This window comes from Pteropus alecto, unplaced genomic scaffold, assembly GCF_000325575.1.
Source record: "Pteropus alecto unplaced genomic scaffold, ASM32557v1 scaffold21, whole genome shotgun sequence".
Taxonomy (NCBI): domain Eukaryota; kingdom Metazoa; phylum Chordata; class Mammalia; order Chiroptera; family Pteropodidae; genus Pteropus; species Pteropus alecto.
Genome location: NW_006436282.1, coordinates 26,164,098 through 26,181,536, shown reverse-complemented (window position 1 = coordinate 26,181,536; position 17,439 = coordinate 26,164,098). Strand labels below are relative to the sequence as shown.

At 44.7% G+C, this 17,439-nt stretch overlaps 1 protein-coding gene across 1 annotated transcript in view; it reads left to right on the top strand.

Moving 5' to 3' along the window:
- Nucleotides 1-17,439, top strand: part of ELMO1 (engulfment and cell motility 1) — a 404,818-nt gene that overhangs the window by 70,501 nt on the left and 316,878 nt on the right. Inside the window, 2 exon segments of the mRNA XM_006912067.2 lie at nt 7,674-7,843; nt 16,715-16,750. Coding sequence (XP_006912129.1) covers nt 7,674-7,843; nt 16,715-16,750 — 206 coding nt within the window.

The window sequence follows — 17,439 nt, the reverse complement described above, 5'->3', positions numbered from 1 at the left end:
AAGCGAGATGCTGTGTGTTTAAGAGTATAAACTGGTCCAACCTCTTCGGGGGCGATTTCGCTGTGTCCACCCAAGTTTAAAATACACGTCTTTGTCCTGACAGTTTAACTTCTGGGAATTTATCCAATTGATAGACTCACAAAAGGACTGCAGGACACACACACACACACACACACACACACACACACACACACACACACACACACACAGACAGCTGTGCGCACCTTTGTGTTTAGTAACCAGAAACTGGAAGCCTGTTAACTGTCTGTCAGGTGGGTCCAGTTAAATGCACTGGGGTGGGGGGTGGGGTAGCCATGTGGCAGAACGCGGTACAGCTGTCAACAAGAACATGGCGTGTGCTGCCTCGGGGACATTGCTGACATATATTATTAAGTACAAAAGCAGGTTGCAGAACATCCTGCGGAAGGGGACCCCAGCAGGTACATGGGAAGGAGGTGTAGCTATGCCGAATGATGATAAAGATCATTCTCAAGGGATAACATGCAATTGTTAACACTGCCCTAACTTTATATTTTATTTTATAACTTCCGGTAGTCCTTATATATTTTTATACCATGTGCTGGTATTATTTTTAATTAAATAGACACAAATAAATGTCATGAGGTCACTACAGTATAGAAGAGGTGAATCATAACATTCTATGCTAAAAACATTTTAGTATTCCAAACTTAGATTTTTAAGAGCCCTTTCATATATGACTTGAATTCTTCTTGCCAAATATTTTGGCCCATGTTATCATAGTAAATAAAATTCTCATCAGGTAACTACCGTTGCTTTCTCAACGGGCAGCATAATCCTCCCTTCCTGCTCTCTCCTGTTTGGGCACCTGATATTAGAGGCATCTAGGTCAGAGAGCCTGTCATGCTGCTTTTGGGGACCAGTTACTCTGGCAGGAAAAAAAAATGGTATTCTCTTAGTCACTGTGGATTCAGGTTATCAGAGATTCTTAACAATAAGACCATGAACAATTTTTGAAACCAATTTTTCTCTACTGACCTGAGAAACTAAAAAAGGGCTGTAAAACGTCTGAAGTTCTATTTATTGCCGTCACCCTGTGAGCCTGACTTAGAGAGAAGAAGCCAGCAGAGGCTTTTAGGCAGAGGAGTGACAGCTCCGGCTGCTGCCCAGAAACAGACAGCAGGGGTGGCAAGGGGACAGGTTAGGAGTTTATCCCAGCCGTCCCGGCAGGAGAGGGGGGTGGCGTGGGCTGCCGCCACGTAGGGATCTGGAGGTTCTTAGGAGTGATCTGGACGGCGAGGCCCGGGGACCTCCTTATGGACTGGGTACCACGCTCCTTGAGGGATGCTGCAGGTGTTCCTGGCGTGTGGGCAGGATAAACAGCGGTGGTGTTTACTGGGATGGAAGGTCTGGGAAGGGAAACATGAAGAGTTTGAGATGTCTGTTATGTGTCTGTGAGGACCTGGCAAGTAGGCAGCCATCACCAGGTACATGGCATGGAAAGCCACGGGCCAGTAAGGTCGCCATGGAGAAGGTAGAGCCTTGGGCGCATTCTCAGGATTAGGAGGAGCCAGCCACGAAGCCAAGAGGAGAAAGTGCTTCAAAGAGCGGGGAGAAGTTAGGTGTGTTGAGGCCGCCAAGACGGTCAGGAAGATGAGATGAGGAAGGGACCCCTGTCCCTGCCACGTAGAGATATTGACAGCATCATGGAGCATCACGGGGTGGGAGAAGAGAGAGCGTGAGCTGAGGTGAGGTGAGACAGCCACTCTTTATTCCAGAACTTTTGCTGAGAACGGGAGCCGTGAAACGAGGGCACGGCCGGTGGGGAGTTGGTCCATGGGTGTGTGCGTTTCGTTTGTTTATTTTTTATGACGGGGACTATAGGAGATTGCTGCAGCTGGAAAGGACCCACAGCAGAAAGGGGGTACTTTTCACGAAGAGTCCCCGCGAAGGTACGAGGGGTAGGGCCCGAGAGCGGAGGAAGGGTTGGCCGTCGGAGGAAAGAAGGGGCACAGCACAGGGAGAAGCAGGGTGCAGGCGTGGGGAGCAAACTTGGAAGCGGGAAACGAAGGGACTCCTGGCTGATGGCGTTGATTTCCTTACGAAATGTGAGGCAAGATCCCCTGCGCGAAGCGGGGGAATGAGGGCGATTGGGGAGCATGGGGAGAGGAGAACACTGCGAAGGAGCCATGTGGAGGGACAGAAGCACATCTGGGAGAGCGGAGGTGGGTTGCTGGGTGACAGTGAGTGCACGGGCGAACACATCGGTGGAACCCGCGAGCCTGAGGGCTTCTCAGATGCCGTCTGAATGGGAGTCATGGACCCGGCACCCGCCTGGCGGTTTCTTGGGGCCGATTTTAATTAGGACCGTCAGGTACGGAGATGGTGGCTGCGTGGCACACGGGACCGGCACCCCTGTCTCCGCCCACTGCTGACCCCTCGGGAGCCTGTCTTCCTCTGAGTCCGGGCCCAGACCTTCGCAGGCTAGGACGTGAGGCGGCCACTTCAGGCTGCTGGAGTGTCTCCGCATGAAACTTGTTTTTCATCCTTGGAACAATACCAGAAAATAAAACGTACATTCTGACACAATCACCCACGCAGCTACCAGACTCTTTTCATTTGTGCTAACTACTTGAAGAATCAGAACTAAGGCTATTTTCTTCCTTAATAATGTCGATTTTCTCCTCAAATGTAAAAATATTGCAGAATCCTGGAAAATTTGAAAAGTGAAGCTTGCTACAAACAATACTACAATTCAAAAATAACCATGGGTCATATCTTGATTTTTTCCTTTGGTGGTTCTTATGTAAATATATGTACATATGTGGGCATATATATTCATTTATTCATTCGTTTAGTGGAATCTTTTTGAACTGCTGGTAGATGTCAGGTAGATGTTCTAGGTCCTGGGAATAAAGTGAGAAGCAAGTCTGACAAATTTCTTCTCCTGGAGATTACATTCTAGTGGGTACACACACACGTGCACATACATACACACACACACACACTCTCACACTCACACACACACTCATGCACATACACCGCTGCCCACAAACACTGGGATATATTTGCATCCTGGGCTTTCTCCTAACAGTCCATCATGGGGATGTGCGCATGCTCCCTTACATTCTCTAGAAGTTTCATTTTTAATTCCATATATTATGTCATCCTATGACCACATCCTGTTGAATGCTGTGGTTGCTTCCAGTGTTTGAACAGAAGTGCTATTTTAAGTCTCCAAGGATGCCACACATCTGCCTCCAATGCTTAAATGCATCCTCTAGGGAGGCGAGCACATCGCCGGCCAGGCTTCCCTTAGCCCTGCTGCTCAGCAAGCGCCTGAGACCACCTGGCCCCGGCGGCTCCTTCATCCTCACCTCCTTCCGCCCTCCCCCTTGCCCATCAGCCCTGGGCCGCTGGCCTTCTTTCTGTCCCCTCAGACCTGCCAGGCTCGTTCCTTCCTTCTCTTCCTCCTTTGCACCTTCTCGCTGCCCATTAGCCCACCTTCTCCTTCCCCAGTGTGATTGGCTTCTTCTTGTCGATGAGATCTCTGCATAAACGTCCCTTCCTTAGGCTGCTTGTCCCTGAAAACTGCAGTGTCTTAGAAAAGCCACCAGTTCTGCTCTGCCGCATTACCCCATCTAGGCTGTGCTGTAAAACGCACCGATATTTAACTTCTTATCATTAGTTTGTTTCATTGTTCACCCCACTTGGGTGAGAACCGTGGCTGTCCTGTGTGTGGCTGTCCTGTGTGTCCTGTGTGTGTCCCAAGCATGCCCAGCAGCGTCGCTCAGCGCATGCTTTCCAGAAATATTTCTAGAATCAGTGAGGATTCTGTCTTTGATCTTTAAGGGGTCTAGCTTGGAAATGGATAACTCTTAAGATTTGCTTGAATATAAGCCAAGTGAAATATATGCCATAACCGATCCCCCAAAAAAGTATGTTGTCCTTATAAAACCCCAATATATTCATTACAAAACTTTTCTATCATACATATTTTTATAATATGAGTTTCATAGTCATATTATTTAAAAATTAAAGAAGGCAAAACAGAACAAAACAAAACATATCAAGTTCCAATGAGAAAAACAGTGCCTTAAAAATGTCCCAGACGTTTGATGTAAGATTTTGATTGGGGCACCCATCAGGGACTCACAGCTATGGAGCAGCACCTTTTCCGGGCACACGCTGTGATGAGGGTCCCTGCCCACCGGAGAAACAATCTGTGACTCTGCAGGTTGGAGGGAACTTCACATGTGACCTCATCACAGTTCGTCAGTGTACGGGTGGGAAAAACGAGGCTGAGAGAGCTTCAGAGACGTTCGCTGAGGTGCCGCTGCTGACCAGTGGCAGAGCGTGAGGCTGCTCCACAGTCTCACTCCCAGTTCCGGGAGCTCGTCAGCACCGCCCACCCAGCTGGCTGTGACCGTCCGCCTTCCTAAATGACCCAGCCCCTACAGTGCTGAACTTACGTCTAGAAACCAAGAGGAGAACTCACCCAACCGCAGACACTGCGGGACTCTTCCTTTTTTTTGAAGAGTTGACTCCTTAGTTGATGGCAAGAGTAAGGTCTGCCCTGGAGGACGAGGGCGCACCATGACCTATTTCACTCAGCATGAGACCTGCCAGGCCCATCCATGCGGTTACAAATGTAAGATTTCATTTTATTTTTTAAATGGCTCAGTAATATTCCATTGTGTATGTGTGTATGTGTCCACCAATGAATAAATGGATAAAGAGGTAGTAGATATATACAATGGAATCTTACTAAACCTTAAAAAAGAATGAATTCTTTTCTTCTGCAACAACACTAATAAGCCTAGAGGGTATTGTGCTGAGTGGAATAAGTCGGACAATGAAAGACAAATGCTGTATGATTTCAGTTACATGTGGAATCTACAGAAAAATACATAAATAAACAAAACAAACAAACTCATAGATATGGAGAATATTTTGATGATTGCCAGATAAGAGGGAAGTGGGGTGTGTGGGTGAAAAAGGGAAAGGGAATGAGAAATACAAACTGGTGGTTACAAAGTAGTAGTGGAGATGTAAAGTGTAGAATGGGAGCTATGGTCAGTAATATTGTAATAACATGTCATGTGTGTACTAGATTTATCAGGGTAATCATTTTGTAAGTTATAGAAATGTCTAATCCCTATGTTGTACACTTGAAACTAACATAATATTGTACGTTAACTGTAATTGAAAATACCTTAAAAAAAGAAAGAAAAAAGACCATCAATATAAACAGGGCGCATTGTTTTCAAGCACAGGGTTGAGTACAGGAGAGGGTAGATGGCTCCCTAGGAACTACTCGGGCCATCGCGTCTGTGACCTGAACGTTGCAGCTGGACACAGTGTAGATGAGCCCGTATTACTGCTCTTGGACTTGGCCAAGACCCCGGCACGTCAGGCTCCTGCTTTACTATTCTGGCGTGTGACTATCTCGAGACAACATTTTCAGTTTCCACAACAGGACTGCAACCTCTAGCAGTCCTGCAATTTGGGACTTTGGTCTTGATTCCTCTGCTCAAGACACTTGTCCTTTTCAGATTTCTGCTGTTGTCTCCACTATTCTTATTTTAAATTAATTAAGTCATTAATGTTTAAGTAGGTAGCATTTCAAGCACATGCAAAACTGGAAAGAATCGTGTACTAAAGCTCATCTACCTAGATCCCACAATTACTGGCTTATTCTTTTTATTTCCTTAGCAAATGCTTCTCCTGAGAAGCAGACACTTTTACAAGGGCAAGCAGATCATCGTTTTGGACAATAAGCCGGGAAGGGGTCATTTTGTCCTCGCTGAAGAAGACAAGGTGGTGATTAGAAGACAGAATCGGAGCCTGTGTGCCCAGTGGGGCAGGCTGTACGTTCTGTCTTCACAGGGAGATGCAGTCATTAGTGTTAAAACCAGTGCTTCTCATTATGTGGCTCTGAGACCAGCAGAAGCAACAGCACCTAGGCTCTCATTAAACGCAGTCTAGGGGACCCCGTCCCAGGCCTAGAGAACCAGAGACTCCAGATGAGGCCCTGAGGTTTTAAACAGGGGTGCAGGTGGTTCTCACACATGCAACAATTTGCGACCCACTGCTTTAGGACCTGTCATCCAGAGTCCAGCCCCCCAGGTTCTGTCTCAGCTCCAGCACTGACAAGCCGCGTGACCTTGGGCCCGTCCCCGAACTTGTCTGAACCTCAGTTTCCTTTGTACAATGAAGACGATGAGAGCACCTCCTGTGCAGATTAAGTGAATTCCTTCATCAAGGTGTTTGGAATAGTGGCTCCTACAAAGTGCCAGGTAACTGTCAGCTGTTTCCATCACCAGTATTAACGGCACCGATACGTTAGTTAACATCAGTTACGAGCATAGAATCGTTTCTGAGTGCTCGTTACCATCGCGATGCCTACAGTAAATACAGAGCTCCTGTCTGGGGAAACGTGTTTCTCAAGGAACTCAAAGCGATTCCCCTGGGTCAAATATAGGTTAATGTTAATGCTGTATATACGTTTGAAAATTTTAGAGAATAGTATATCTTTGGACAATTTTAAGAGATAAAGTGATTCTTGCTCAGCCGTCTATTCTCCCTCTTAAAAATGTGAGATTTAGGGTTCAAGCGAAGTGTCATGTACGTGGAGATCGTGAATGAGCCAGAAGGGCTCTCTCTCCCCTCCTCCTTTCTCGTCTTTTCTGATTTCTGATGCAAAGTGTCAGTTTTGGTTATAATAACAGGGGATACACAGTATATTCCGACCCGGGGGTAGGGATGTGGGTTTCATCCATCTTGGTCCCTGAAGAATTGCATTGGTTTCTCTGGTGACCCAGCCAGTGCTGGGGCTTCTTCCAGGTGACAGCGAAGGGGGACCTGAGCAGGGAGGAGGGGGCTGTGGCTGTGGAGCCTGTCGGGGTGAAAGAGTTAATATGTTCTTTTTCTTACTGTTTGTCCCAACTGAAAGAGATGAAAACTTATACTGTGTGAATGAGAAATTTTTAGACCATTTCTTATCCAGAAGTTCAGCTCGTCCATTATATTTCCAATCCTCCCTGCCCTGCTGGTAGAAGCCAAGTGCAAATGTTTTAAAAAGATGTCTCATTCTAGGCAAAGCTGCTAATTTGGTTGCCTAATTATTTTGTCATAAGTTCGTGCAGTAAGCAGTGAATGTATGGGAAACACATGTCGAAAACAGGGAAATTTACAAGCGTTGTCTTGTGCTGGAAGCCTGTCAGTAACCCGGAAAGATTGTTTGGGTGTCTAATGAAGCTTTTGAACACTGCGTTTAGGCAGTTATCACTCAGAGGATTGACCGAACTGGTGAACAGGCTGTATACATTTGTGTAATTGCTTAACTAAGCAAAAAGCTTTTTGTCGTTTTTAGATAAAAATTTTACCTGAGAGATGAACATTTTCCCCATTTTCCCCTCCTCACTGCTACACCTTTTCTGTTTCTGGGGCTTTGCTGTTCTGGGGACCTTGCTTCTCTGAGAGATGGAAATACGGGCCCCATCAGAAGAAGGCCACCGGCTCCCGCGGTGATGTTCACCGGCAGGGCCTGGGGGCGGCGTCCTCCCGTGGTACGCGCAGAGGCTCGGCGCTCTCAGCCTCCGCGTCTTGGCTGCTCAGTGACTGAAACGTGGGTTTTCTGTCTGCCGTGGTTCCCTCCGTAAACCTTCCTCCCTTTGTTTTCGCCCCATAAGGCTCAGAACGCCCAGCAGCTCCATGAACGAATTCAGTCGTCAAGTATGGATGCCAAGCTGGAAGCCCTGAAGGACCTGGCCAGCCTCTCCCGGGACGTCACCTTTGCCCAGGAGTTTATCAACCTGGATGGCATCTTCCTCCTCACGCAGATGGTCGAAAGCGGCACTGAGTAAGCACCTTTGTCCAGACCTCCAGTGTGTGCTGTTCTTTCCGGCATGCTGGGTTTCTGTCACTTTCCCTTATACTTTCAAATTCTAGTTTTACAGACCGGAAATTGACTAGGCTCTGGGAAAAAAAAAAAAAATGACTTTTAAGATGTAATTTCAGTATCATCGCGTCCTCCACACACCAACTAGCCAGTATCTAAGACGAGGTAGAATCCCGCCTGATCCCTGAAATCTCAGATTTATAAGGAAAAATATTAGGTTATTATCTTTAATAGCATCCCTGAAAAAAGTTTTTGAAAAATTAACATTAGAATGATGAAATACATGTCCTTAATTATTTGAAATTACATACGATAAACATTTATTAAATACCTACTGTATGCAAAAGAGTGAAAGTTGGGAAATTTAAAACGATGTGAGCCTTGTCATTCAAAAATTTATGGAGGCAGAATTCAATTGAGGTATGATTCCTCTTGAAGCTTCGAGTCTAGAAATTAGACCAGCTACATCCCAGGAACCTTACAGACGGGGTGTCAGTGAATGGGTCTTGAAGGAGTTCGAGTTCTATCATGAGCCAGAAACGGCTGGGCATTTCTGACTGGGGAGCTCACCCTCTCAGTCCCTGGCATGACGGGGAAGTGTAAGGAGCCAGACGGTGTGTGTTGCTTGTACATGTGTGGACAGCTAACTCCCCTGACCACCCAATGCCAGCATCCACAGGAGACTGCTTAATCCTATATGACCAGGTGCTGCTCGCATAGACTCTTAGAGCATGCGGGTTAGAGCGTGTGAAAATGCTGAGTCAATTACATACTAATGTGCTGAATTAATAATGTGCAGAGTTGAGATAGATATTTATTAGAAAAGACTAGATATCACTGAGAACTGGGGTTGACGTGTGGCTCATTTAAATCTCCCTTTAGTACCTGCTGATTCCAAGAATGCACTGATGACCGTGCGTGCTGCAGACCTGTCTCAGCCCGCTCCCCTCCTTCCTTCCTCTCTTCCTCCTCCCTCCGTCTACACTCAGCATACTTAGCCCCTGCAATCGGTTCCCAGTAAGAGATGGTTTTTTTTTCTTATTCGAAGAGAGGATGTTTTATAACATCAGGAATATCTCCCATACAAGAACATTGTATAGAGTTTGGAGTTGGCAGGGAAGGGTCTTACCTCGTAGAGAAATAGAAAAAATATCTAAGAGCGAATGGATGGAAACACAAATCTAAGAGGATTGGCAAGCAAGCTTGGGTGTCTAGAAAGTGTTAGTTGTGGGCAGGTATTATTTATTTTTTGAACGATGACTAAAACTCTGCTCATGAAATTTTTGGCAGACGTCAATGTGGAGGGAGGCGGGAAAACTGAAATTCTGGATGTTGTCAGAATCTGAAGTGTTTACTATAAATTGGAGTTGGAGCTTGGAACAGCTGGAAAGAAGTAGAATAAGTATAGGCATCCAAACGGCTTGACCATGGAAGAGGAGAAAGCGGGGTCTGTGTCGGAAGCTGCGGGGTGCAGTCAGTGTGGGAAACTCTCATTCCTGGGGAGCCGTGGAGCGTGAGTCCTGATGACAAACACCTTCACTGGGGACCCTGGATGACTTCGTGGGGTTGCCACACATGGTTGGACCTGCTCCATGCCATCGCTGCTCCTGGCCGGACCGAGAGCCCTGCAGGGTGCTACCTCAGTCACGCGTTAAAAAAAAGTAAAAATGTTCCCACGCTTATTGATTTATCTAAGTCCCCAGCCATTGACGTATCAAGCAGTGCCCTGGAGCCCGCTGTAAAGGAGCCTGCTAACATGAGGCTTTGCCACAGAGCCCGAGGAGTCTAGGACCCGAGCTTTTGAACTGTCAGTGTAGTGTTGTGTTAATACTTCCAGATTCACCAAAATTGCCATCATGACCGCAATGACACTGGTAGATCCACTGGAAGCAGAGGTCCGTGTGATGCGCGCCCTGAGTCAGAGCTAGAGCGGAGCCCCAGCCCCTCCACAAGCGGGCGGTTACGTGTTTTGACAACGAGGGGAAAAACATGCATGCCAGGAGCCTTAGTTTTTAGTTGCTCATTATACTGTTTTGCTAGTGCGGCCATCACAAAATACCACAGACAGGGCAGCTTAAACAACAGGCATTTGGAGTCTCACAGTCCCGGAGGCTGGACTCACGCTACCGGCAGCGTCGGTTTTGTCTGTGGTTGGTCTCTCTCCTGCACGCGCAGACGGCCGCCGTCCCTCAGTGTCCTCACGTGATCTCTCCCCGGGTGCAGGCACCCTTAGTGCCTCTCCATGTGTCCAATGTCCTCGTCTTCTAGGGGCACCAGTCAGATCAGATTACAATGTTCCCATTTTAACTTAATCGCCTCTTCTTAAAGGCTTTGTCTCCTAATACTGTCCCCTTTCAGGCACTGGGGGGGTCAGGGATTCAACGTGTGGACTTTGGGGTAACAAAATTCAACCCATTACACTCATCATGATTCAACCCATTACACTCATCTTTTGCTTAACAAGAAAAACTGATGCTATGTATTCGTCTTGTCAACATTGTTACTTCTTCCCTGTGCCATCACCTTACTCTGTAACTCATCTTGACCTATAGAGTGGCTCCAAAGAATCACACCCCTCAGACGAAGGCTGGGGACAACATGAGAGAATGTCAGTACTGACTAACTTTATTTGAACAACAGTAATCGAATTCCTTTTTTTAAAAAAAGCCATGTTATACTCAATGTAATATTTAACTATTTATAATTCGTATGCCATCCCAGTTTATTACATGCAGCCAGGTCTTAGGCAGATGAGCAGAACCCAAGACCAGATCTTAGGTGAGCTCCGTGCTGCATCTGTCTCTTACACTTTCCCATCACATTGTGGTACCGGGAAGCAGCGGTGTCTGTCTAGATCACCTTTCCTGCCCTGCTTGCCATTTTGCATAAGTTCAAAGTCAGGCTGGCCTTGGCGGTTGGAGGGAGGAAGGACTGGAGCTCCATAGCCTCCTGCCGTCCTTCCTCTGGGTCCTGCAATTCATCCTAAGAAGCTGTGCTCATTTGGTCCCTAGCTTTTTTTTTTTTCCCCCCTGAACTTTTGCTCAGATTAAAATCAAAAGAGAAAGACATTTTTCTTGTAAGGAAATCTGGCTTCTCAATTAAACTTAGAGCAGGACTCTAATTAATGAACAGAAAACCTTTGGAATAGAAACCACACAAATCAAATAGGTCCTACAGTTTGGAAGGCATTTAATCATGACCCTGGGCACACTTCCAGCTGGGAAGGCAGAGGTTTCTAAGCAGAAGCTGCGGAAATTTTAACAAACACTGAAGAAATGTAGCTGGAATTTTCCTCCTTACTCTTATCTGTAATGATTGCTTGCCTTCTTTCATTACCCAAAGCTGAGCTTTTAAAGTCTCTCTCCAGCTGGTTTTAAGAGGGGCCAGGAGGCCAAATTAGCAACAAAAGAACAATGAGGACATGTCACTTTGGAAGAGCAGTGTTGAAAACCTGAATTTAATTTTTCCATCCGTGTGGAATTTGGAAATTCTATTTCCAGTTTCAGTTTGAGGTGGAAGCGTGGAAGCAAATAACGTTGTGTCGCCCCGACCCGAGCAAGGAAATGGTGTCAGGTGAAAAACACCAAGAATGGACAGCATTAAAAAAAAAAAAAAAAATGCATATCCAAAGAATTCTCAGAAATGATTTATTTGAGAGAAAAAAAAAAAAAAAAAAACTCTACCTGCAACGCTATTTTCATGTGGTGAATAATACACTTTTCTTCGGGTTTTAACAGGGCACCGTGTTCTTCTGCGCCTCTATGTGCACAGTGTGGACGATTGATCCTGTGTCCTCCCACTCTTAGACAGTCAGAGGCACAAGGGGACGTTCTCAAGAACGAAAGGACAGTGTCTTTGTAGTCTCCTTCCCACTTGGCAACGTGACAGGAAAATTACGCCCTGGGAGTATGAGTCAGCTGTTAGCACCACCCTGGGCAGAAAAGTCAAGTGTGAAAAAAGTTAAATTTGTGTATTTACCAAAAACTCAGACAGGTTTTTTTGAATTGGCTTTCTGTCCTTAATTAAATATACATATATTTATTGTTTAAAAAATAAACGAAATGCACAAATAAGCAAAAGCAGTAAAATAAGAATCATGTATAATCTGCCTTTCCAGAGACAGACATTTTTAAGATTGTGGTGTATATCTTTTTCGTATATTCTTTTACATACACACATACATGTACAGGCTTTACAAAAGTGGAATTATACTATTCGTGCTCTTGGTAGCTTGCTTTTTATACCTAACAGTAGTTTCATGTAATTAAATATTATTCCCCTCATCATTTTTATGGTCTGCATATTATTTTATTTTTAAAGTTTTGTTAAGGCTCAGTTGATACATAATGTAACACAATGATTTGAAGGTCATGCACAATATAGTTAACGATTCCCCTGCTGTTGGACATTTCATTGTTTTCAAGTTTTTTCACGACTGTGAGTGTTCTTGAACCAGCTTTTCTTTTAGCAAAATCTTCGTGAACACTTAAATGATTTTGTTGGGATAAAATTCTTGATTCAGAGGATGCACACATTTTAAAGCCGCTTTAAAGTAAGAACGTCCCCATGGCTTGCTGAGATGTCCTGATTTAGACTTTGCCGTGTGTGTGTGAGCATGTTCGTTTTAACACCCTGGTCAGTACTGGGTCGATGTTCCCTTCGGGATTCTAGCTTTTCTAAGAAAAACAGCAGTGAGGCATCTGAGGAGTCCTCACTAATCTGAGGAATTTATGAGTACTTTTTATTGGCTTGGTTGAAGTCATTGCTCCAAAATCTGGCTGTATTAGCAGTGGAAAGAGTTTCACAGTGACTCTAGAGGTATGCAAAGCCCCTAATTGTCCTAGAAACAAATGGCATTATTCGTATGAATTATTAGTCCCCTCTTCATTCCGCCATACATTTCACACGGAAGACACCATTCTTCATTAACAGATGAATAGTTTCATATTAAACTGTCATTATTCAAATCATTTTCTCCTGGCCGGAATCAGAGCTGTGGCCCTTTCTTAGAAGATGTGAAAATTGAGGTAGGACTTGACTTAACCCTCCGGATGATGTCATGGCTTTGCTGGTGCCTCTGGGCTGCACTTGAGAATGAATTTGTAGGTTTCAGTCATTTAGCAAAGCGCCTATTATTTGGGTGCTGGGTATTCCTGATGCTGGGTTAGGCACAATGGGGGAAGGTGTGTGGGAGAGATACAAAATTACAGATGACAGTTTAGGATTATGTGTGACATTTTTTGAAATTTCGTCTTCATGCAAAAGATGAGTTGCCTTTTTGAAAGTAACTTTGTTAATCTCCAAGGACACAGATTAATCAACTCTAACTCAAGCTCTTGCTTCTAAGAATCTGGTGTCTTTTATAAGCCTGGGATGGCCCAGGCCAGGCCAGATGGATCAGGGACTTACCTTAGTGCCACTAAGTGCAGGTGACACGGTGCACATCCTACAGCTCACCTTGGAGGAGCGAACAGCTCCCCAGACCACACCAAAAAGAAACTACTCTGTGTGGTCTGTGGGCCTGGGCTGAGAAGGCTGCCAGGTCTTCCCAGTTCCTTGCCTGCTTTCCTGAAGTGTGCACTGCAGAGCTCAGGGAGTCCCTAAACCCAGCAGCCCTTCCGGGCTCTGCCAGAAATTTGCATCATAATCGCCAAAGGGGCCAACCTTCTTGGGCTTTGTCAGGAATCCTGGGGCAGAAAATTCCTTAAACTGGATCTGCTTCCACCCCGCCCTTTTTGCTTTGTCTCTGTGTCTCTGTCTGTCACTCCGGGAATGGAAATGAGAAGGGGGCACTCGCCCTGATTAAGGAGATTATCTTCTGCTAGGGAAAAGGATGCCATGCCTTCGGCTGAAATGAGAGGCTTCTGGCCACTCTGAAACACCAGCCTTTCCAGAGTCATTTGTCCTTCTGGTCAGGCTTCTTTAAAAGATGGGTATTTTGAGAGGCGCAGAGGGTAAACCCACAGTGAGGAAAACAGACATCACAGCACAAAGTTCCTCTTCCGCTTATGCTCCATCTACAGTGAGGACGTTGAGAAGTAAGAAACACTGTGACTCGTGACTTGGCACTGACTTTATGATCTCTGCACTCTGGTCAGGGAGGACTTTCCAAGGCCAGCGTCTGCCACAGGACGGGGACACATAAATACCTAAGGGTGCCCAGGCCCCAGGCCAGAGGCAATTTCAAAAAATTGCAGTGACTGTTTCATATGTTACTTACACACACACACACACACTCACTACATATGTTTATTTTGAAACAGTTCTGTTAAAAGATAAACTGAGGCATAATAAACATTTTAAGAAGTTATTTGAGCAAAAATCAGATAAAATCGGCTAATGCCACACAAGAAGCTGTGAGGCAGTCTCCGCCCACAGGAGCCAAGGGGCGGAGCAGGACAAGGGCGTGATGTGATTGGCTGTAGTTGAAGCTGAGTTGGCTGTTTGCGATTGGTGGAAAGCTCGAGGCATTTCCAGGCTTAGATTCGGATTTGCTTGCACGGGCCACCAAGATGTTAGAGCCTCCTCAGTGACCTGAGCTCCTGGTTTAATTAACTTAACAGTTACTCACGTCCTAGAAAAGTTGCAAGATCAAGTTTCACCTGTTGTTCCAGTGGTGTCCTTTCATACAAAGGTCTAACTCAGGGTAGCACCTTGCACCCAACAGTCCTGTCTTTCCCCTAATCTCTTTCTGTCACTACCCCTTACTTGTTCCTTTTCTGTCGTGACTCTGGCACTTTTTAAGAATATAGGTCAGCCATTTCATAGACTGTCCTCCAATTTGGGTTTATTAAGAGGTAATTCATTAAAGGTAATTTTCAGGGAATGATAAAAGCATGACTTTCATACAGATCTAAAAGTGAACATATGTTAAAAGAATTCATTTTATGCATGTGGTTGGAGAGAACCAGGCAAAATGTTATAAATATTTCAAAGGAAAATTCAAAGGGCACAAATTTATTTGGAGCAAAGGAATGTTGAAATGAATTGTAAATGGAGACAAACCTGTTTTTCACCTCAAGGAGGAAGTCAATTAAATTACCAACAGAAAGGATGAAATATACATATCTATCAGTTAGGCAATAGGGCTGGACCTGATAACCCAGAAGAGTGTGCCAGATAAACACTGCATGATTTTCCATTGAAACACAAATTTTTTTCTACAGTTTTATCCAATGTTTTATCCTTTTAGACCCATATCGTATGTCTTTGGCTGAGGTATCACAGATGCTTGTGTTTTTTTTCCATTGTCCTATTGATGACACAGTATGTCTTACTCTTGGTGTTCACTTTGACCCCTTAAGATAGCACCTTTTAGATGCTCCCCAGCCCCCCTCCACCCCCACACTCAGTAATTAGTTAATGAATAATCTTGGAGTAGTTACACCATGGAAAATGGAAGATAGTAGAAATGAGGTTTGTATGTTTTTCTTCCAGAGATTGTTTCTTCAACAGTACCAGCCTACCACACTTTAAAACAGCGTGGACCTGTTCATTCCCGTCGTTTTCCAGTGGGCTACAGTATATTACTATTATGATTTATTTTGATGCTCAATTTGTCCCACATTTGGCAGTGGAAAGTCCTCTGTGTCCTTCTGACCTGTCTTCCATTATTCTTTGAGCATTTCTTAACTTTCCGGCTCAATGAGATTTTCGAGACTTACTTAATCTTTCCTTGCCCCAGTCCTGGGAGGAGCCATTTCTCCAAGAAGCCCCAGATCCTTCCAGTGGAAGGTAGCGTTTGGCCCTTCGTAAAGGGTTTCACCTCTGCGCCAGCCTGCCTCCCAAGGCCACCCCTCCTTTAACCTGCCCACTGGCTTTTTGGAGGAAGATGGAGGGAAGCTAGGGATGTTTTTTTGTTTTGTTTTGTTTTGTTGGGTTTTGTTTGTTTGTTCGTTTTTAAGAAAGGCGAGCAAAAGAGGGGGAGGGGAGGAGGAAGAGGAAGTTCTCTTCATACACATTTTTGACCACCCAGTTTTACCAAAGACTAGATCTGATCTTCTCGTGGTCAGTTAGATTTCTGAAGTGGTTGCATTTTATGTGGTTGAAAACGTGATTATTCATCAACCAATTATTGATACCTACTCTGCATGTGCTGGATATTATAGTGTTGAGTCACAGTGCAGAGCCCCTGCATTCAAGGAGCTGGAAGGACAGTGAGATGTCTTGAGTCATACAACTAAAGTACCTAAAGACGTGGGTGCCACCCTCAGTCCAGTCAAGGAAGGGAAATCAGAGGCTAGGGAGGCTTCTCGGGGGATCCTAGAATCAGGTGAGAACTTAGGTCTTAGCTGGTGGGACAAATAATGGCAGGGTATTCAATACAGAGAGAAGAACATACTCGATGCCGGAGGCTATTGCAGTGTCTCATGATGTCTTCCTTCAGATTTTTTTTTTTCTCTCAAGAAAAGGGAAAGTAAAATTACCCAAGAAAGATAATTAACTGCGTCTTCACTGAGTATATACTTAAGAACAACTGGTACTTTTTGGCTCCACTCTTGTCAGTGAAAATATACCCCATTCTTAGATCTATGAATTTTTCCACGTCGAACATAGACCCATTCTGAGTCAAAGGCAGTGTTCTTGTTGCCTTTACCCATAAGTACAGTAGTTTGCTTAGTTATTTAATCCTGATCTTTTGATTGTTTCTTATCATTAAAGAACAACAATTTATTACTTTGAGTAATGCTTTGAAATGAATAAAGTTTCCCTACTTCACGGTAGTTAAATCTTCCCTAGATTTAATCCTGAGCTTTCTTCACAGTATGTGATTTGTATAAAAATCCTCGTTTTCAAACATGCTTCTCACATGATTGTTCTTAATTTTTGCAGACGATACCAGAAATTGCAGAAGATCATGAAGCCTTGGTAAGAATTATGATCAACCGATACAGATAATGTAGCACTTCCTCCCTCTCTGCATAATTAAACCCTGTCCTTTAACTGGGTTTATACGCATATCTATATGCGTATAAATGTGCATATAGATATTTTGAGTATGTGATTTTTTTTTTTTTGCTATCTGATGTTCTTAAAACGGGTTCTTTAAATTTTCTTTTCCTTTTCTTTCTGCTTTGTGGCACAAAGGGTATTCTATGTTTGTAGCCACAAAAGAGCACGTCAGGATTGCTACCCGTCTCCCAGAGCTGGGTTAGGCATAATTTTATGTATTTCATTAAAAAGAAACCTTCTTTTTTGTGGCCTGTGTGAGGTTCAATTCGAATGCCTTTGATTTTCTTCAATGGCTCAGTAAGAAAAAGATCCACATTTAAAAAAAAAAAAAAATCAAGATTGAAGTATGGGATGAAAATTATTTACTTTGAGTCTGAGAAAGTGCTCAATTATCTGTCCTTCGAGTGTATCGCGTGATAATGTGTCTGAGAGCTCAGAACTTCCTTCCTTGCACCCCCTCCTCAGAGCCTTTCTTGTCCACCAAACCAGCGAACAGGGTCTAACACAGTCTCTGTAGTAGGTTCACTTGGAGGAGGAAGACCGCACCTTACTCTGTAAGCCCTTCGAGTCACCTCATCATCATTAGCGTATGATAGCTTTCAAAT